This window comes from Carcharodon carcharias, chromosome 5 (assembly GCF_017639515.1).
Source record: "Carcharodon carcharias isolate sCarCar2 chromosome 5, sCarCar2.pri, whole genome shotgun sequence".
Taxonomy (NCBI): Eukaryota; Metazoa; Chordata; class Chondrichthyes; order Lamniformes; family Lamnidae; genus Carcharodon; species Carcharodon carcharias.
The window spans coordinates 34,747,183-34,770,396 of NC_054471.1; the positions used below are offsets into that span (position 1 = coordinate 34,747,183).

At 43.2% G+C, this 23,214-nt stretch overlaps 1 protein-coding gene across 4 annotated transcripts in view; it reads left to right on the plus strand.

The window, feature by feature from the left end:
- Positions 1–14,662, plus strand: part of LOC121277962 (solute carrier family 4 member 1 adaptor protein) — a 160,406-nt gene extending 145,744 nt beyond the window's left edge. For all 4 annotated transcript variants that reach the window (XM_041187880.1, XM_041187883.1, XM_041187882.1 and 1 more), the window contains 2 exons: positions 10,166–10,238; positions 13,525–14,662. In XM_041187880.1, the coding sequence (XP_041043814.1) occupies positions 10,166–10,238; positions 13,525–13,574 (123 nt within the window). In that variant the 3' untranslated portion in view covers positions 13,575–14,662. The remainder of the gene's footprint in view (positions 1–10,165; positions 10,239–13,524) is intronic.
- Positions 14,663–23,214: the final 8,552 nt, after the last annotated feature.

A 23,214-nucleotide genomic window follows, 5' to 3' on the forward strand; every position in this document is an offset into this window, starting at 1 on the left:
TACACTAAAACTCAAGCATGGAGTCCTTGCGTGTTTTATTTCTTCTCATTGTGTATTTCAGTTGGGCTGAATTTGTGTCTGGAGAAATCACAGCAGCCAGGAGCATGGCCCCATACTTGTGTAATTGATAACAATGTCACAGCCTCCCCTTCCAGTTCAGGCCAGTAGTATTATAATTTAATAAAAATGGAAAGTGCTACGAAAACTCACCAGGTCTGGCAGCATCTGTGGAGAGAGAAACAGAGTTAACATTTTGAGTCTGATATGACTTCTTCAGAAATGTAGTATAACAAGTTTGTCCGGATCAGGAGATTCCAAGCTTTGTCCTCATGGGCTGTCTCCTGGATGTATTCCAGTGGAACAGGGAAAGGAACAAGGATGTTTAAATCCATGTTTCTGATAATTTCCCAATTTCTCAAATCATTGATGCAAGAATTCTGATTGAGGATTCATCCATCAGTAAAGGAAAAACACTAAAAACAGCCCTTTCAATCCTTCAGGCCCACAAAATTCAAACAGGACAAAACTAGTGAACAAGCAGTAATGGAAACAGAAAATGCTGGAAATACTCAGCAGGTCAGACAGCATCTGTGGAGGCAGAATCAGAGTTAATGTTTCAGATCAATGATCTCTCATCATAACTGGGAAAAGTTAGAAATGTAATAGATTTTGTGTAGGTGAAATGGGGGTGGGGGGGCTGGGTGGAAGAACAAAAAGAGAAGATCCATATTAGAGCAGAAGGCGGAAGACAATAAATGACATAAGTGTTGGTGAGGCAGAGCCAAAGGGCATGCTAATGGGACAAGTGAGCTATGAATGACAGAATAATGAACAGCTACTGTCCAGAAGCAAAATGAAAAAAACGATTAAGCTTGACACATGCAAAAAAAAGGAAACAAGATAATGGAGTAGAGATTACTGAAATTGTTGAACTCAGTGTTGAGCCTAGAAAGCTGTAAAGTGCCTAATCAAAAGTTGAGGTATTGTTCCTCAATCTTGCATTGAGCTTCATTGGAAAACTGCAGTAAGCCGAGGACAAAGATGTAGTGTGAGAGCAAGATGGAGAGTTAAAATGGCAAGCCACCAGAAGCTCGGGGTCATGCTTGCAGACTGAATAGAGGTGTTCTGCAAAGCGGTCACCCAATCTGCGTTTGACCTCGCCAGTGTAGAAGAGACTGCATTGTGAACAGCAAATATAGTTTACTAAATTGAAAAACATACTAGTAGATTGCTGTTTCATTTGTCCCATTAGCATGTCCCTTAGCTCTGTCCCACCAACACTTTTGTCATTTACTGTCTTCCGCCTTCTGCTCTATCATGGACCTTCTCTTTTGTTCTTTCCCCGCTCCATGACCCCCATTTCACTTGCACAAAACCTATTACATTTCTAACTTTTCCCAGTTCTGATGAAAGGCCATTGATCTGAAACGTTTACTCTGATTTGGTCTCCACAGATACTGTCTGCCTTGCTGATTATTTCCAGCATTTTCTGTTTCCATTACTGCTCATTTGCTGGTTTTGTCCTGTTTAGATTTTGTGGGCTTGAAGGATTGAAAGGGCTGTTCTTAATGTTGTTCCTTCACTGATGGAGTGTTCGGGGCCTTAAACGATGAGGGGAGAGGAGGTAAAAAGGCAGGTGTTACATCTGCTGTGCTTGCATGGTAACATGCTCTGGGAAGGGGATAAGGGGGTTGGGGGTAATTGAGGAGTGGACCAGGGTGTCGAGAGGAGATGGTAACTTCAGAATGCTGAAAGGGGAAGAGAAGGGAAGATGTGTTTGGTGGTGGCATCGTACTACAGGTGGTGGAAATGGCAGAAGATGATCTGTTGAATACAAAAGCTAGTGGGGTTGAAGGTGAGGACAAGGGGAACATTATCATGATTCTGGGAGAGAGAAGAAAAGGTGAGAGCAGAAGTACGGGAAATGGGTCGTACACAGTAAATGAGCAGTAAAGGTGCAGATAGAATTCAGCAGCCTGGACTTCAAGGGCCAGATTCTACAGGCTGGAGGTTGAACATCCTTGACTTAATTAACAGTTATACTTGACACTAGAGTGGTAATGTAGATTATGAATGCAAGTCCCACTCCAGAGACCTGAGCTCATATTCTTCTCTCATACTGCACTGCACTACTGAGGGAGTACTGCATTGTCAGGAGTTCTGTCTCTCGGTTGAGATGTTAAACCAAAGCCCTGTCTGCCCTCTCAGCTGCACATAAAACATCCCACATCAGTGCTTAGAAGAGTAGGGGAGTCTCTCTCATGTCCTAGCCAATATTTATTCCTCAACTAACATTAAAACAGTTTCTCTGGTCAGTTAACACATTGCTGCTTCTCCAACTTTGCTATGTGCAAATGTTACGTTTCCTCCATTTCAACTATGACCACACTTTAAAAGTGCTTCATTAGCTGTAAAGTGCTTTGGAATGCCCTGAGGTTGTGAAAGGAACCATATAAATGCAAGTTTTTCTTTCTTCTTAGTTATTGCGTTTTCTCTTTTACATACATTCCAGGGATGTGGGCATCACTGGCTAGGCCAGCATTTATTGCCCATCCCAAATTGCCCTTGAGAAAGGTAGTGGTGAGCCGCCTGCTTGAACCATTGCGGTCCATGTGGTGTAGGTATACCCACAGTGATGTAAAGGAGGAAGTTCCAGGATTCTGACTAAGTGACAATGAAGGAACAGCAATATATTTCCAAGTTGAAACGGTGTGCGCTTTGGAGGGGAACTTGCTTGTGGTGGTGTTCACATGCCTGCTGCTGCTCTTCTAGGTGGTAGAGGTTGCTGGTTTGGAAAGTGCTTCTGAAGACGTCTTGGCGAGTTGCTGCATCTTGTAACTGGTACATAGGGCAGCCACAGTGAAGAGTGTGAACAGGGTGTTGTTCAAGCAGGTTGCTTTGTCTTGGATTGTGTCAAGCTGCTAGAGTGCTGCTGTCACCCAGGCAAGTGAGAGTATTCAATCACACTGCTGACTTGTAGATGATGGAAAAGCTTTGGGGAGTCAGGAGGTGACTTACTCGCTGCAGAATTCCCAGCCTCTGACCTGCTCTTATAGCCACAATATTTATATGGCTGTTCAATTTCTGGTCAGTGGTAATCCCCAGGATGTTGATAATGGGGGGCGGATTCAGCGAAGGTAATGCCATTGAATATCAGGGGATGATGGTTAGAATTTCTCTTGTTGGAGATGGTCATTGCCTGGCACTTGTATGGTGCGAATGTTACTTGCCACTTATCAGCCCAGGTCTTGCTGCATGTGGGCATGGATAGCTTCATTAGCTGAGAATCTGCGAATGGTACTGAACACTGTGTAATCATCAGTGAACAGCCCCAAACTTGATCTTATGGAGGGAAGGCCTTGACAAAGCAGCTGAAGATGACTGGGACTAGGCTATTACCCTGAGGAACTCCTACAGAGATGCCTGGGGCTGAGACGATTTGCCTCCAACAGCCATAACTATCTTTCTTTGTACAAATGCAAAATACCTAAGATGCTGGAAATCTGAAATAAAAACAGAAAGTGATGGAAATACTCAAGAGGCCTTGCAGCATCTGTGGAGAGAGAACTTTCTATTGAAAGGTTCTGGACCTGAAATGTTAGCTCTGTTTCTTTCTCCACAGATGCTGCCTGACCTGGTGAGTATTTCAACCATTTTCTGTTTTTATTTCACTGCCTTTATAGCTATGCACAAGTCCAGGCATTGGAGAGTTTTCCCCGATTCCATTGACTTCAATTTTACTAGGGATCCTTGAAGACACTCATTTGAATGCTGCCTTGATGTCAAGGGCAGTCACTCTCACCTCACCTCCAGAATTCAGTTCTTTTGTCTACGTTTGGATCCACACTGTAATGAGTTCTGGAGCTGAGTGCATCTAAACTGAGCATCGATGAGCAGGTAATTGTAGTATAAGTGCCACTTGATAGCACTGTCAGTGTCACTTTCCATCACTTTGCTGATGATCAGGAGTAGATGGATGAGGTGATAATTGGCTGGGTTGGATTTGTTCTGCTTTATATGGACAGGACATACCTGGGCAATTTTCCACATTGTTGGGTAGATGCCAGTGTTGTAGCTGTACTGGAACAGCTTCATGGTAATTCATTTTATGTGTAGCATTTAAGACTTTTAAGTTTTCTGCGATGTGATCAGGTGCTTTATGAGTACAAGTGTTTCTTTTAAGTTTGGAGGGCAAGGAGAATGAAAAATTCTCTGGTCCTGTTCAAGGTGTAGTGCTGCCAAAGTGCACCAGAGCGCCACTCCAGCACCACCTATTTAAAGGCTTTAATGTTCACCACTGGATAGTAAACTCTCCTTTGTTGATTGGCCACTTGATTTTTCTTTCCACTGACCTTGCTAACATTACTTAGGAAATGTAATTTGCACCTAAAATTAAACTTTTCAAAGTTAATCAATCATAACTTCCTAATGCCCCCCAGAGTGGCAATAATTAAAGGTTTGACTGCATGAGTCATCATATTGCCTCCCACAGGCAGTTAGCGTCACACAGAAGATACATCCCGCTTAGCATCTGCTACTTACAGAACCCAATCCTAGGACAGAAGAGCAGCAGCAGAGTGAAGAATAGACTGTTCTGCTTGAAACAAAGCCACAGCATAACCACCAATTCTACAGCAGGAGGAATTATCCATGAATTCTCTGCTGGATTCATTCGCGCATGCCCAGCAACCTGCTTGTCCTATTCACCTTCAGGTGGATTTCAAAGTGTCAGTGCAAGAGGCGTGTTTAAAAGGCAGGATGTTGAAGGACATTGTGTGAGCAGTCCAGCATTAAAAGGCTATATTCCCAACCTGGACTGATGGAGAGTGAAATGGAAATGCCTTCAGTTGTGTTTGCAGAATCCTCTCGCTTTCACTTCTGATGCTGTTGCAGGTGTCAGTGCTGCCTCCTTTATATTTGAGGTGGAGTGAGGAAGCCTGCCTCCCCTGCCAGTAGCTCACTCAACATACTTTATCCATGAAAAGCAAAATCCTTACAGACCTCGTTAAATGGGTGACACATTTCATTCAAGGCCCTACTTCAAACTGCAGTCCGCAGGCTACCTCACTTTTTAAGATAGGATCAGTTTGACAATTGGAGGGAAATCCTCTCGCAACCACATGGTACTGTGTGATGTGTAACACAGAGGCAGCTGGCACGGGGACCATGTCAAGTGATGAGGCACAGGGACAAGTTTGTCCATGAGTTCCTCGAGTTTGAGTTCAGACTGGATGGTAAGAGTTGACTGGAATGTCCAGAACTCATGGTGTGGCTGTGAATCCGGAGCCTGGGGGGGGGGTGGAGGGAAGGCTGGGCCCAGGGTCCCGGACCTCCTGCTGCTGTGGCTGAATGTCTGAGTCAATGTAAAAATAAATACAAACCTTACAACTCCCTGCACACAGCTTTCTCATAAAAAGGCATTTCAGGGTCTTTGAAGCTCAAGGTTTAAAGCAGCATCTGTATCCTACTAATAGTTTGCCTGCTGAACATTAATTCCTTGGCTGTGATGGCCTGAGGATGTCAAACGCAGTGTAGTGTTTGTATTCCCTGCCGGCAGCTTTACATGGAATTTACAGCACAGAAACAGGCCATTTGGCCCACCTTATCTATTTTGGTATTTATGTTTCACACAAGCCTCCCTTTTTGATCACACTATCAGGGTAACCTTCACCTTCTTTCTTCCTGATGTGTTTATCAAGTTCCTTGAATGTATCTGTGCTAGAATAATAGAATGGCTACAGCACAGAAGAAGCCACTCAGCACATTGTCTCTGTGTTGGTTCTCTGCAACAGTAAGTCAGCTAGTCCCACTTGTCTCTCTTTTCCCTGTAAAATATTTTCTCTTCAGATAATTATCCAGCTGCCTTTTGAAAACTGCAGTTGAATCTGTCTGCACCACACGCTCAGGCAGTGCATTCCAGATGCAAACCTCTTGTTTTTAAGTTGCTTATGGGATGTGGGCGTCGCTGCCTAGACCAGCATCTATTGCCCATCCCTAGCCAGCAATACCCACACTCCATGAACGATTGGAAAAAAAAGGTGGATAAAGAAGTTTGCAAAAAGAAGTTTTTCCTCATGTCGTCTCTGGTTCTTTTGTTAATCACCTTAGGGTACTCGACCTTCTGCCAATGGGAACAGTTTGTCCACATTTATTCTGTCCAAACCCCTCGTGATTTTGAGCATGTCTAACAAATCTCCCCTCAATCTTCTTTTCTCCGAGGAGAACAGCCCCAAGCTTCACCAATTCATTCACATAACTGAAGTCTCTCATCTTCGGAACCCATTCTTGTAAATATTTTCTGCACCCTTTCTAAAACCTTCACATCCTTCAGTGTTTTATGAATGTTCATAACTTACTTATTTTGTACTCTGTGCCCCTATTTATAAAACCCAGGATTCAGTATAATTTATTAACTGCTTTTTCAACCTGTCCTGTCACCTGCAATGATTTATGCACATATATACCCATGTCCCTCTTGCTGCATTTCCTTTAGAACTGCACCCTTTATTTTCTTAAAAGCAAAGAACTGCGGATGCTGGAAATCCAAAACAAAAACAGAAACCCTTTATTTTCTGTCACCTCTCCTCGTTCTTCTGACCAAAATGTATCACCACCCTTCTTTGTATTCAATTTCATTTGCCACATATCTGCCCATTCCACCCGCCTGTCTTTATCCTCTTGAAGTCTGTCACTATCCTGCTCACAATTCACAATACTTCCAAGTCTTGCATCATCTTCAAATTTTGAAATTGTGCCCTGTACACCCAAGCCTAGATTATTAATATAAATCAAAAAACGCAGTGGCCCCTCAACATTCCCCCCCCCCCCACCCCGCAGTCAGAAGTAAGTAAAGTTTTCTGTAATTCATGTTTTTAATAGGCTTGAGTTAAATAAGTAAACTGTTGCATAATGAAAATCTAACTATGCTAAAGACTAATGATTCAAAATACCACGTGGTTCAAAATAAAAAGCCTACCGGAACTAATATGTTTCACTTAAAAAGTATAGTTTGGCTGACGTTTGGGGACTCAAATGATTAATACATTGGAAAACAACATGATAGTAGATTTAGAAACGATATGGCAAACACATTTTCTTCCTGCTCCTGCACCTCAAAATTTGGCACTGCATCACTGGTCAGAGGCCATCGTTTCTGAATTACTTATCAGATGTACTTTGAATGACAACCGTGCAGGCTTCAGCACATATCACTGTTCTGACTCCCATAACCAGTGCCCTCTCTCATTATATTACATTGAGAACCAGCTCCGGTATAATGAATCTAATTTAAGTGAACATCCTGAGACAATTGAAAACATGAGCAACTTATTGAAAGATACATTTGTGGAGGTATCAGTAAGATGCACAAAGCTTTTTTTAATGAAAGTCTAATGGAAAAAACCTACTGGTTCAAATCATATTTTATGCATTTCAGCACTCGCATACAATCTGTCGCAGAAGGCCTTTTGGTATACACTGTTTTATATATTAAAGCACAATCTTTGTTTAAATATTCTGCCCATCTGGTAGTCTTATTTAAAGGATAGATAAACAGGTGGGTTTAAGAAATACTTGAGGCTGTATTTTAGTTTTTTTTTATTTCTTGCCAAATTTCTCCGCTCCCGGAGATGCTGGGACACGGTTCCATGGAAACTGGCATCTGTCTGGGAGCTGTTATAAGTGACCGCTGCTGTGTGAACACAGACAGTGAACATCAAGCAGGCTATTCAATGAAGTCATACTCTATCTTGTCTTTGAATAAGATTCAGACATGCAGGCGCTTTCCAGCAATGTTCAGGAGCAGGGACTTTGTTCTCTTCCCTCACCTTCCTCGCACCTCCCAGCTCAGGCACTGAGGCCAGTCATATCTCTAACTGAGAGTGTTTCTCATTTATCGTACTGGGTAATGTTATTTAAAAAATGCCAGGGGAAGCCCTCATTTTCAGTGCTTACAGCAGTGACTATGCCTCATCTAAGTGGCTCTCTCTGTTGGGATGGGATTGCTAGCTACTGGAATGTTGTTCAGCCATTTTGAAATAGTACAATTTTAATTGACCAAACTCGCCGATGTTGTGCAAAACCCTGTTTAAATTGGGGGGTGTTAACTGATGTATTCCATTTATTTTATATCTATCCTTCTCCCCCCCTTGTTGCCAACATTCATTAATACCCAGGTCAGAGCCCTAAGTAGCCAGTTAAGTTGTAACTGCAGCCTCCCGCAGGATTGTCACTGCTTCAGCTTGACCTCCATGGTCAAAGACCCTTAAGCTGAAAGAAATAAGGATTTGTATATCTTTAAAAGAAGATTTAATTGCCAAAGGTGGTTAAGACAGAAAGGAATGGGACCGGAGTCTGGAAGGATAAAATCTACAACTCCACTGCCGGTTGTTTTTCACAGTTCAAGTGGAAATAATACAAACATTTCACCAAACCTTTGATTGCTCCTCCTAATATCTCCTTCCCTGACTCCCCATTCACTTTTATCACATTAAATCTCTACAAGGTGTCTTGGAATGTTTTTTCTGTGTTAAAGGGCTCTGCATACATGCACATTGGTGTTATTCACATGGTCATCACTGAAATCCTTGTGAGCGGGTGGGGGATAGGGGTTATAAAAAGCCCAAAGTGCGGTCACATAAAACTGACAACAACAACCCCCCCCCCACCACCACCCCCACTCAATATTCCTGGCAGTAACAGATGAAAGTTAACCTATGGCCTCTCTCTCTCTCTATGCTGATCAGATCCTAATGGCCTCTTCCTTCAGATATTTCCATTGAAATATTGGTGAAGCCGGGAAAGCAAACATGAGATCAAACTGCCCAGAATCCATGGAAACAATGTTCTCTTGTCACAGACACAAGCTTGTACCATGTACATTAATCTTGATATGAATCAATGTGTTGTGTGTGATGGACATGGTAATACAGAGCTCACACTGGTGAACTAGCAAACTGGAAATTGTGAATTCATATCCCATCAAGCCAGAAAATTAAATTCAATGTACAAAAACATCAACTTGTGTTTATATAGTGTCTTTAACATAGGAAAGTGTCCTAAGCTTCTTGCCAGAAAAGCTATTAAATATAATTTGGCACTGAGCCACATAATAAGATAGTAGGACAGATGACCAAAAGCTTGGTCAAAGTGATATGTCTTAAAGGAGGAAAGAGTAAAAGAGATTCAGGGAGGGAATTCCACAGCTTAGAGACGAGCAGCTCAACACACAGTTGTCAGTAGTGAAGAGATTAAAATCCGGATGTGGAGAAGAGGCCAGAATTGGAGGTGCGTCGAAATATCAGAGGGTTGTTGGGCTGGAGAAGATTACAGAGATAGGGAGAGACAAGGCCTTGGAGGGAGTTCTAAATCAGGAACAGCATTTTAAACCGAACCAATGTAAGCCAGAGAGTATGGCGTATTGGGTAAACAGGACTTGGAGTGAATTAGGATGAGCTAAAGTTTATGTAGAATGGCTAGGTGAGCATTGAGATAGTTGAGTCTGAAGGCATGGAAAGTTTCAGTAGCAGCTTGGCTGAGGTGCTGCAGAATAAGGTAATGTTATTTGTGATACCCAGCTACCAGCCCTTTGGTCTGGTGTACATATGTCCTACACTACATGGTTGACTCCTACTGCCCTCTGAAGTGACCCACCACCGTCACCATTTCAAGGAAACTATCAGTAAATTACCACTTATCCCCAAAACAGATATATGTAAAAGAAACTTAATAGGTAGTGAATCTTTGGAATTCTATATCCCAGAAGGCTGTGGAAGTTCAGTCACTAAGAATTTTCAAGACAGAAATGGTCTAGATACTAATGACACCAAGGGATGTGGGGATAGTGCAGGAAAATGGTGTTGAGGTAGACAACCAGCCATGATCTAGTTGATTGGCAGAGAAGGCTCGAGGGTCTGAATGGCCTACTCTGGTTCCTATGCTACTCATTTAAAAAGTGAAACACTTTTAAGTGCAGCTTAACATTTCTGATGGGGATGGTGCCTGATCCAGAACATCAATCTGTTCTCTATTTGCAGCCTTTTCTATTTTGTTACCAGATTTCCAGTGCTGTAGATTTTTTCCCCATTTTATGTTGTGTGTAACAGATGCTGATTACTTGACTTTGCCTCCAATTATTTCTGTTTATTTAATAATTCTCTTCCCACAGCCACCTCAGCAACTCTCATCCGAACACTACCCAGAGAATGATCCTGACTACTGTGTGTGGATGCCCCCTTCAGGTACATCTCAGCAACTGCTTTTGGAGAGATGAGCTACATTGGACTAGAATTTGCTGAAAAAATATCAGTGTCTGCCATTAATGTGCAACATGGCCAGTAATTTGTGGCGAAAAAGAGAATACCCCGTGAATTGCAAGTCACCCTAAGTCACTGGCCAATTTGCACCGCTCCACAGTTAGTTGTGGGAAAACGACATTTCATGACTAACCTCTCTTTTTTCATGATGTTGCTATATTTGCACATTAACAGACCATGAAACACAGGAAGTTAAGTCGTTAACTATCAGCGTAAAGACCCTTTCAAGAATGTGATCGTCATTGATGGTTGCCAATCATCCCCTCTAGCCCAGTAACTAATTAAGTATCTCATTCCTTCAGGTAGTCAGTTGTTAATTTTTAAAATGTCCAATTTGGGGTTTTTGAATTTTTTTTCTTACTTTTCATTCCTTTGTATTTCCCTCTTAGCATAACCTTTCTTTTCTGTTCTTCATTTTACTTTCTATACCTGATTTGACATTGACTTTAGCTGCCTTCTCAGCACTTCCTGTTTCTTTCCCAGTCTTTAAATCTCATTGGTTGGTTAAGGAGATAGTTTATTCGTCCCACCGTTCAACAAAGCCCCAGAGGCTCCATTATCCTGGCCACAGCATTATCGGCTCAAATTTCCAGCGATTTACAGGGCAAAATATTTTGAGCTAAAGGGCGCAGAAAAAATCTAACTTGGGTGACATGCCCTGCCCAGCTGATGTTGGCCCAAACTGTCAAATTTAATTTTTATTTTTAAAAAAATTCTCTCTGTATCCCACCTCATAATAGTTTATTCTGTTGAATTAAAATTGGCCAAAATGTTATTTCACAACTGCTTTCTTTAGTATATTTTAAGTATTTCAGTTTTATAGATGCACTTAACGCTAAGTTCACTGCCTTGTTTAATATAGTCATTGAGGTCTACAGCACAGAAAAAGGCCATTCGGTCCATCGAGTCTGTGCCAGTCAAACAAGTTCTAATCCCATTTTCCAGCACTAGGCCCACAGCCTTGTATGCCATGGCACCGCAAGTGTGCATCCAAATACTTCTTAAATGTTATGAGGGTTTCTGCCTCTACCACCCTTTCAGGCAGTGAGTCCCAGATTCCCACCACCCTTTGGGTGAAAAAATTCTTCCTCATATCCCCTCTAAACCTCCTGCCCCTTACCTTAAATCCATGCCCCCTGGTTATTGATCCCTCCACCAACGGGAAAAGTTCCTTCCTGTCTACCCGATCTATGCCCCTCCTAATTTTATACATCTCAATCATGTCCCCCTCAATCTCCTCTGTTCCAGGAAAAATAACCCGAGTCTATCCAATCTCTACTCATAACTAAAACTCTCCAGCCCAGGCAACATCCTGGTAAATCTCCTCTGCACTCTTTCTAGTGCAATCACATCCTTCCTATAATGTAGATTCCAGAACTAATGCAATACTCTAGCTGTGTCCTAACCAGTGTTTTATACAGTTCCAGCATAATCTCCCTGCTCTTATATTCTATGCCTCGGCTAGTAAAGGCAAGTATCCCATAGGCCTTCTTAACCACCTTACCCACCTGTCCCACTACCTTAAGGGACCAGTGGACATGCACACTAAGGTCCCTCTGATCCTCAGTACTTCCCAGGGCCCTACCATTCATCATGTATTCCCGTGCCTTGTTTGTCCTGTCCAAGTGCATCACCTCACACTTATCTGGATTAAATTCTATTTGCCACTGATCAGCCCATCTATATCCTCCTGTAATCTAAGGCCATCCCCCTCACTATTTACCACCCCACCAATTTTCATGTCATCCGCGAACTTACTGACCAACCTTCCTACATTTAAGTCTAAATCGTTTATATATACCACAAACAGCAAGGGACCCAATACCGATCCCTGTGGAACCCCACCAGACACAGGCATCCAGTCACAAAAACACCCCTCGACCATCACCCCTCTGCTTCCTGCCACTGAGCCAATTCTGGATCCAATTTGCCAAATAATTTTGTGTAGTCTTTGAATCTATATTGTGTACTTGTTCTCAAGCAATTAGAGCAGCCCACTTGATTGGCACCTCATCCACAAACCTTCGCTCCCTCCACTACCAATGCACAGTAGTAGCAGTGTATACTATCTACAAGATGCACTGCAGGAACTTACCAGCACCTTCCAAACCCACAGCCACTACCATCTAGAAGGACAATGGCAGTAGATACATGGGACCACCACCACCTGGAAGTCAGTCACCATCCTGATTTGGAAATATATCGCCGTTCCTTCACTGTCGCTGGGTCAAATTTCTGGAACTCCCTCCCTAACAGCACTGTGGATGTACCTACACCACATGGACTGCAGTGGTTCAAGAAGAAAAATTCAAACAAAGGACTGTTTAAGCTTCTGCCTTGGGTTCTGTCAACTCTCCTTTTTCTGACTTTTGCCTCTTCTTTTCAAGTTCACCCTGCTCCTTATCTGGACGCTTCACTGCATGTCCTTCTCAAGGGCAATTGGGGATGGGCAATAAGTGCTAGCTCAGCCGGTGACACCCACATCCCATGAACGAATAAGAAAAGAATTAGGGATGGCCTAGCTATGACACCCAAATCCTGTGAATGAATAAAAAGAAATTCTACTCCCCCCTCACCAAAATTCTATTATTCATCTTCATCGCATGGCTGTTCGTGGGATCTTGCTATGTGTGCAAAACAACATTCACCTCCACAACAGTTAGTGCAGCTTCATCATATGTGAAGCACATTTCTGGCAGAGTTGATGGGGGCACCACATAAAATGCAATTGTATTCTTTGTTTTGGAATAATATTGAGGATTTGGAGGTGTGTCCTAATGAAGTGATAACAGTAATCATTTCAGTAGAGGGTCATAGGAGATCACAGAGTAGATATGGATCAGCAGGCCTATTCTAGCTTAAGATGCAGAAAGAATCTCCAGTGCATTACTCCCACCCATCCAGTTAAAATATCCAAGCGTTTTTGCAGCTTTCGCTCTATTATGCTACACAGAAGTCCATTCCATATGTTTGTCATTCCTGTGTGAAGAATTTGCTGACATCAAATGGCTCCCAACCTTTTTAATATTAATAGGAGAGGGCATTTTTTGATAAAACCCATTTGCAACATTTGTGTTTCCAGTATGAAGTGGGAGTAATTCAAATCAATGTATTTTTATACTGTTTAAAATGCCACGTCTCGTATTTGTTGCTGGACCAGACCGTTCACTTCTGATTTTCCTTCCCCCCCCCCCCCCCCCCCTTTCCCAAGGCCAAACGGGTGATGGTAGGACACATCTGAATGACAAATATGGCTATTGAAAGCTCAAGACAGTCGCTACATCGCAAGGACTTACATCTCGCTGGAGGGGATTTGAAAAGGTGGCTGTGCTGCCACCTTCAGAGCACCATGTTTGGATTCTGGGCACTGAGGATATGGCAGCAGCCGGTGCTGTATAAAAGTGGGAACAGTGCAACCCTGTGAATTTCGTCAATGTTATTTTCTGCTGTTTTGATTGCCTGCACCCCACCCTATTGCAATGTTTCTGAGATCTTATTGTGCACAAAAAACAACATTCATATAACGAACCGTTGCTCCTTTTTGGGTTGGGGATGGGGACAATCACAGCCCCAACTGGTGCCTTTGCCCGATGGACACCTTCAGTGACGTTACACTTCAGAGCAACGAGAAATGATACTGTATCTGCAGCTCCTCCCGCGGTGAGCTCGTGGCTTTAACAACACCGCCAGGGACAGCCCCTCCCTCTCCCACCCAAAGTGGAGGATGGGAAACGAAACAGGAGTTTTTCACAACGCATGGGGCGGATTTCGTCTCTCTTTTCATTTTCCCTTAAGAATTCCAGCTTGAGGCTCAAAAATACTTGTAGCAGCAGCAGGCCTGTGGAAGCCCACAGGTGACAAGAGTGGTCGCCAGTGGCTGCTAGTCCACACCATGCGCACCACTGATTTGTGAAACTTGGGCAAGGTGCCCACAATAAATAACCATAACCATACTCTGGATTCACTTCTGTTTACTATATACAGCATTGGCTTAGCCACGCTTTTGGTTTCTTCAGTGCTTGCTCATATTTTGTTTCTGTAACAGCAGTTTTCAATTGCAATATAAGGGTAATGTTACACCTTCAGGCTCCCACTGGAAACTTCACCCACTTGAAGTTCAGATTGGAAATTCTTGGGGTATCTCGTGCATCCATTTTCCTGACCGTTAATGGTGCAGGGCACCCCCAGAATTTCAGCAACATTAGTCAGAAAATTGTCCCTTGTATGCTTGCCTATATCAGCAACCAGGTTGTGTTGTCACTTTGAAAAGGGAGAGGCTGTGCTTTAGTATTGTGGCATTCAACTGCTTTGTTATAATGGGAATAAATCTTGTTATTTGGAACCATGAATATGATTTTGTTAACTTACTTATCGTTGATGTTATTAGGCAATGACATGGGGCTTTTGTAGACTTGAAATGGATTTTATGATGCCTAGCTACTTGTAATTGGATTTACCCAGGCATGGGCTTGGGATCACACCTGTTCCTGTTTCCCACAGCCCTGCATTTGCTGATGTTTAATAGTTCACCTCAGTAGCTTCAGTCATGTCTGAACACACAACCCACAGGAGCAGTGAAACATTGAAACATCAAGTTTTCTCATTTTGTCTCGTTAGTTCACTTTTTTTTTTGAAACAAACAAAAATCTGTAATCACCAAGTATAACCATTTCTTGACACCTCTTATGAATTGAATTCCACCAGAAAATTTTTAAGAATGATGTGAATGCAGCGTTTTCTGAAGTGTTTTATTTACAGTACTAGTGCGCTTCCCTACCCCCCCCCCCCCCCACCCCCACCCCCTCAGCTTATTTGTCTTATTGAAGAGGAACAAGAATTGTTTTCCTCTTTTATGCCTCCATTTAGATTGGCAAAGTAAAACAGCTTTAAAAATTTAAACACCTCCATCTTGAAAGCACTTTTCTGGAAGGGGAAATTCTGTATAAGGGTTTAACTACTATTTCTTTTTGCCTCTTGGGTTTTTTTTGTCAGTGAGCATCGAGGAGTTAGAGCAGTTTTGTTTCATTTAGAGGGCAGATTCCTAAAATTTTACAGAACAGGAGGAGGCCATCCGGCCTGTTGTGCTGGTGACAACTCCCTGATGCAGCTGGCTCCTTAGTCCCATTGTCCTGCCTTTTCCCTGTATCCTTTCAAAATAGTTATTTCACCACTTCCCTTTTGAAAGCTATTCTGGATTCTGCTTCCATCAGTTTTTTTGCATGGCATTCCCATGATCGAATATACCCCTGTATGAAACAATGCATTCAATTTTAGAATTTTTTTTTACATTTATGCCCACCTGGCTACAAAGTCACCGACAGTTTTTTTCCCCTCCCATTACTCTATCAAACTCTTCAACATTTTGAATACTTAGGATATAAAACACAGAAACAGGCCTTTTAGCCCAACCACCAATCCGTGTCAGCGTTTTTGTTCCACTTAAGCCTCCTCCCATCTTTGCTCATCTAAATCTACCATGGTAACCCTCTATTCCTTTCTTCAAATGTTTGCCCTGGTTCCCCTTAAAATGTATCTATGCTATTTGCTTCCACCACTCCCTGTGCTCCTGAGTTCCACACTAACACCACTCTTTGGGTAAGTTTCTTTTGGGTTCCCTATTAGATTTCTTGGTGACTACCTTATATTGATGGCCTCTAGTTATGCTCTTCCCCACAAGAAATATTCTTTCTGTATTCACAACTTTTCAAGATCTCTATTAGATCACCCACCTAGACTTGCACCTTCAAAGTAATGTGATCTCCTCACTCTTCTTGCCAAAATGTATCACCTCACGTTCATTTGCCAATTATTTGCCCATTCTGTAAGTTTAATGTCCTGTTTTTTTTTGTTAGTTCTCCTCAGTGTTGACTATCTCCCCCAATTTGATGTCATCTGCAATTTTAAAAAGTGTTTTTTTATTCCAGAGTCCAAATCATTAATGCAAATTATGAACAGCAGTGGCCCTAGCACTGATCATTGTGGAGTACCATAATTACATCTTCTGCCACTCCAAACCTTCTCTGAATAACTACCATTAACTCCCACTCTACTTTCTGTCTTAAAGCCAATGCCTCCAACACATCGCCTCTTACTGCTGTAATGGGGCCAGCATAAGCTTCTCTGGTCTCTGCTCAGGAGTAAAACTTCTCAGCCTTGGGATCATCTTGGTGAATGCCCTCTGTACCCCCTCAATGGCCTTAATATCCTTCCAAATCTGTGGTGACCAAAGCTGAGCACAATATTCTAATTGCTTAACTGTTAATGTACATAGCTTTACCTCTTCGCTTTTGTACTCCTCGTCCCATGTATCAGATATCGGATGTGTGCTTTTTTTTAATAAATAATTTTCAGTTTGTCCTCCCCCACTCAGATTCGTTTATCTGAACCCTTAAGCCTTACTGTATCCGTGCTCATTTTTTAAGCTTTACCATTTACTGTCTCTGTTCTCTGATTACTCTTCCTCCCATGACCTATCACCTCAAGTTGCTTCATGTACCACATCCTCCTGCCCAATCTATTAACCTGCCTATGTCATCTTGAAGTTGCCTGCAGTTCACTTTACAGTTCCCATTTGGTCATAAGCCTGTGGTGAAGGACAGCACCAAAGTTGAAAAGAGCAAGAGAGAAGTTTTGAAAAGGTGTCAGGTAATGCCAAACTTGCATTTCCTCCATATTAACGCAGGAGGAGTGGTCAAATAGGTGGGTTTTAAAGAGGATCTTCAAGAAGAGGGAGATGGAAGAGTTTATTGAATGAATCCCAGAGCAGTGGGCTTAGGTGGCTGAAATGGGCCACTCAACCCCCCCCCCCCCCCCCCCCCCCCCCAAGGTGTGACAATCTGAGAAATGGAGACTTTCGGGGTGTGAGGGTGAAGATGGTTACTAAGGTGGAGAGGTGATACCATGGAGGAATTTAAACATGATAATGAGAACTTTGAATTTAAGACATTAGAGGACTGGGAGCCACAAATCGTAATGACAATTGTTCACACTCTCACATTTAGGAGTGACCACCGGAGGAGGTACAGTCCTTGTGGACACAAAGTCCCTCCTGCCTTCACATTGAGGATACCCTCCAATGTGTTGTGTGGCACTGCCACCGTGCTAAATGGGATAGATTTTGAACTTGTCTAGTAACTCAAGACCGGGCATCCGTGAGGCGTTGTGGGCCATCAACAGCAGAACTGTACTCAACCATAATTTGTAACCTCATGGCCCGGCATATCCCTCACTATCATTACCACCAAGCCAGGGGATCCAAATGAAGAGTGCAGGAGGGCATACCTAAAAATGAAGTGTCAACCTGATGAAGATACAACACAGGATTACTTGTGTGCCGAACAGTATAAGTAGCAAGTGACAGAGAGAGCTAAGTGATCCTACAACCAACGATCAGAGCTGAGCTCTGTAGTCCTGCCATATCCAGTGTTGAATGGTGGTGGGTGATTAAACAACTCACTGGATGAAGAGGCTCCACAAATATCCCCATCCTCAATGACGGAGGAGCCCAGCAGATCAGTGCAAAAGTTAAGGCTGGAGCATTTGCAAGAATCTTCAGTGTCAAGTAGATGATCCATCTTGACCTCCTCCGGAGGTCCCCAGCATCACATGCCAATCTTCAGCCAATTAGACTCATTCCATGTGATATTAAGGAATGGCTGAAGGCACTGGATATTGCAAAGGCAATGGGCCCTGACAATATTCCGGCAATAGTACTGAAGACTTGTGCTACAGAACCTACCGAGCCCCTAGCCAAGGTGTTCCAGTACAGCTACAACATCTGCCCGACAATGTGGAAAATTGCCCACGTATGTCCTGTACACAAAAAGCAGGACAAATCCCACCCAGCCAATTACTGCCCCATCAGTCTACTCTTGATCATCAGTAATGGAAGGGGTCAGCAACAGTGTTATCAAGCGGCACTTGCTTAGCAATAACCTGCTCACTGACACGCAGTTTGGGTTCTGCCAGGGCCTCTCAGCTCCTGACCTCATTACAGCCTTGGTTCAGACATGGACAAAAGGGCTGAACTCCAGAGGCAAGATGAGAGTCACTGTCCTTGATATCAAGGGAGCGTTTGACCAAGTGTGGCATCAAGGAACTCTAGCAAAACTGGAGCCAATGGGAATCAGGGGAAAACTCTCCACTGGTTGGAGCCATACCTAGCACAAAGGAAGATAGTTGTGGTTGTTGGAGGTCAGTCATCTCAGTTCCAGGACATCACTGCAGGAGTTCTCAGGGTAGTGTCCTCAACCCAACCATCTTCAGTTGCATCATCAATGACCTTCCTTATATATAAGGTCAGAAGTGGGGATGTTCCCTGATGATTGCACAATGTTCAGCACCTTTTGCGACTCCTTAGATACTGAAGCAGTCCATGTCCAAATGCAGCAAGACCTGGACAATATCCAGGCTTGGGCTGACAAGTGGCAAGTAACATTCGCACCACACAAGTGCTAAGCAATTACCATCTCCAACAGGAATTAATCTAACCATCGCCCCTTGATGTTCAATGGCATTACCATCACTGAATCCCCCACTATCAACATCCTGGGGGTTACTATTGACCAGAGACTGAACTGGACTAGCCATATAAATACTGTGACTACAAGATAAGCTCAGAGGCGAGGAATCCCACACCTTCTGACTCTCCAAAGCCTGTCTACCATCTACAAGGTACAAGTCAGGAGTGTGATGGAATATTTTCCACTTGCCTGGATGAGTGCAGCTCCCACAACATTCAAGAAGCTTGACCCATCCAGGACAAAGCAGCCTGCTTGATTGGCGCCCCATCCACAAACATTCACTCTCTTTGCCGCCAACACACAGTGGCAGCAGTGTGTATCATCTACAAAGATGCACTGCAGGAATTCACCAAGACTTCTTAAACAGCACCTTCCAAACCCACAACTGCGACTATCTAGAAGGACAAGGGTGGCAGATATATGGGAACATCACCACCTGGAAGTTCCCCTCCAAGTCACTCACCATCCTGACTTGGAAATATATCACCGTTCCTTCACTGTCGCTGGATCAAAATCCTGGAACTCCCTCCCTAACAGCACTGTGGGTGTACCTACACCACATGGACTGCAGCGGTTCAAGAAGGCAGCTCACTATCACCTTCTCAAGGGCAATTAGGGATGGACAATAAAAGCATGGCCTAGCCAGCAATGCCCACATGAATAAAAAAAATGTCATCTATTGTTTCTTTCCTGTTGCAATCTGCTCTTCCTGCTGTTGTTTTCAGACCCTGGCTGTGCTTTGTGATCTCTATTTTCTTCCCACCTCTACACTCTGCCTGCCATGGCCTGTGAACTCCTTGTGTACGGCCCCCAAGTTCCTGGTTCTCTTTATCCCTGAAACATCTGTGTTTGAAAGTCGCACCAGCACAAATGTGTGTACATTGCTGATTGCACCCCCACCCAGCCATAAGAAATAGGAACAAGAGTAGCTCACATTGCCCTTTGTGTCTGCTCCGCTACTAAATATGATTACGGCTGCTCTTCAGCTTCAACTCCACTTGTTTCCTATATCCCCCGGTTCCCTGAGAGGCCAAGATTCTGTCAACCTTAGCCTTAAACATAGTCAGTGATGGTGCATCTGCAACCCTCTGTGCCAGAGAATTCTAAATTTTTCCTTTTCTCAATCCTAATTGATCGGTCCCTTATCCTGAGATTGTGCCCCCTGTGTTCGAGATACCCCAGCCAGGGGAAACAACCTCTCAGTATCTACCCTGTCAAGCCCCTTCAGAATCCTGCACGTTTCAACGAGATCACCTGTCATTTCTAAACTCCCGAGAACGTAGACCCGATTCACTTAGCCCCTGACCCTGTGCGATGACAGCTCCCACTGCTATCACAGAATTTTAATAGTGAATTTATGCTTCACATGTTTCATGGAACTATTAGAAAGTGATTCAGCACTGAAGTCAGCACCAGCACTTTGTTTCACATTATCTACACCGGGAGAAATCAGGAAGTCTGTTCTTTATGTAAAATGCAAGCTACTTGAAAGCGTTGGGAGTTCAGAGCCAATTTAGAAGTGAGGCTTGCATAATGCGAACTTGTAAATGTATCTTTTGTACATTTCTGTATCAAAACAGAAAGAATCTTGAAAGAAAGACGTGCATTTATATAGTGCTTTTCACAATCTCGGGACGTCCCAAAGCCCTTAGCAGCCAATTACATATCTTTGAGGTGTAGTCACTGTTGTAATGTAGAAATGCAGGAGCTAATTTACACAAAGTAAGTTCCCACAATTAGCAACATGGTATTGACCCAATCATCAGTTTCTTCTTATTGATATTGATGAGGGATCAGTATTGGGGAGGACATCAACAAGAATTCCCCCGTTCAGTGTACTGCTTTCAAAATATTGGCATCCATCTGCGAGAACAGATAGGACCTCGTTTAATGTCTCATCAGAAAGGTATCACTGAGACTGCCACACTCCCTCAGTAGTGCACTGAAGTGCCGCTCTAAGTTATCTCTGGACCAGGGCTTGACTCCAACAGCATGAGTGCCACCACTGAATGGCAAAGGGTTGGCTCCTTTCTGAGTTTAGTGAGTTGATGCACTGTGCATTAAGAAAATGAGCCTCACAGACCAGGCAGATCCCAAGCTCAATCTGTCTTCTGAGTTGTATTGGTGAATCTGAACCATATCATCAGCTTGAGTACCACTTTTGGCATCAGGGTCTCTGGGGAAGTAAAGGGAGGGGCATAGATAAGGACCAGGTTCTCGGCCCTGCAAACGAATTTGTGACTCTTATGCTCAGGCAGCCTATACCAGCCGGAGTTTGCGCTTTTGGGAGAGATGGGGATGTCAGGAGCACTGCTGAAAAATAGCACCCAGAACATCATAGATATCACTACCAATACAGCAAAGGAAGGAAAATATCTGGATCCACCAGTCTAGACAGCTCTTGTAGAGAGATATCAGCAGGTAGCCTGTGTCTCTCAGTCAGGATATAATGGACGGGATCAGAGAAGCAGCAGAAAAAAAAGATAAGATCAGCAGGGCAATGGGAACAGCATCATCTTGAAGTGACACATTACGCTGATTTGTACGTGGGTCACTTTTCCTTCTTCGTCGCTGGATGAAATTCCTGGAATTTCATACCAATCACCATTGTCGGAGCGCCATCAATGTCTGACTGCAGCTGCTCAGGGAGAAGACCCATCAACACCTCAGAGCAATTAGATTTGGGTAATCAACACAGCCTTGCCAGAAATTCTTACATCGTGAGACAAAATATATTAACAAAACTATTTGGGCTGGACTCCATTATACTTGCAATTATTCAACCTTACAAGTTTCTATGAGGTTCTGCACAGCAAGTTGTCATCAACCAACCATCCAAAAAATGCAGCACCCCCTACAAAGGACCTGTGAGACAGGGCATGCAACTGTGTATTTCCTTAACAAATCAGACTGAAGAATCATTCATGAGCACTGCAGAGTCTAACCCATGATGTGTGAGTTAGAATATTAATTCAATGCCAAATCATATACAGAAGTGAGGGGAAGAAAGCTAGATTGAGAGCAATAAAAGAGAAAGAAAAAAATGTATGTTGAAATATTTTAAAATCTCCAGCAATAATTGACAGATGAAGGAATGAGATTCCAAACTTATAAAGTTAATCTTCAATGCTAGCAAGATTGTTTAACAGTAATTTGGACTGACTACACTGCATAAGTGTACTTAGACTGGAATGGACAAGCCTTAACTTTCTGTGGCGAGTTTAACATGTATCTACAACTCCAGCACAGAGCTACTTGTCATTCAATATATTTGAATGGAGAGCCAGACAGCAAGGCGCCATCTTTGCACAGCAGGGGCAATACATCCCAGACAGCAAATTCCACATTTAACTGTACACCCGTACTCACTGGAAGTTGCTGTTTGATCTGCATATAAATAAAAGTGAGTACTGTTAGCTTCACCATTATTGCGCTTCACTGGGGCACAGAAGGACAGTGAACAGGGGTGACAAGATAGAGCAGGAACAGCTAGAGTGGAGGGGTTTTAGGCTTTTCAAAGAGAGACATTGGACGGAATTTTATGGCCCTGTTGCACCAGAGGCTGGGCCATAAAATGCAGCGTGCCATACAAAATTCCATTGACTTCGGTGGGACTGGAAAACCCCATCAGCGGAAGGTGCCGTAAAATTCCACCCATAAAATTATAGCAGCAGTAAACCAATCAAGGAGCGTAGCCCCTTCACAACCTCTCAGTGTGAGCACCTTGATGTTGTGAGTCCAGGCACTCAGACTGTAGGGCACCTCTTACAGCACAAATTGAATTGTAGGAGGTGGAGAGCAGCAGTGGATGGGTGACACCCCATACAGGTCAAATATCACAGGTTCAGACTCTTGCTAGCTTCAGCGTAAGAACAAGAGAAGATGCTGCATGCGGCCACAGGATGGAGCTGTTGGTGTGTTAAACTCTTAAGGGTTCATGGACAATTTCGCTGCGTTTGCACAGGATTACAGCTGTTTTCATGAACAGAGCAATCCCCTTTTTAATCTTAGCTAAAGTTTTAAAATGTTGTTTCGAAATCCACAAAGCAAAGAAAATAGTTGAGTAACAGATGTTTTTTTTTAAATCCAGATAATAATATTATTCTGTAAAAGCTAAAGTGAGGGAAAACTGAAGAAGCAGCTTCCCACCCTTCACCCCAGCACAGCATAGAAGCATGAATGTCGTAGAAATGTCAAGCACCATCTATGGGAATAGGATTGGAGAGTCATTTTGTCACTGTCGTTTATAATTTAGATCAAGTAGTTCAGTCAACTGAACACTGAACTCAGGCCCAGAAAGTCTAAGGTTCAAACCCCAGCTGTGTTTCCTCAGCCCTTCACCTTTCCTGAGGGGGAAATCATGAGTGTTTATGGTTTTT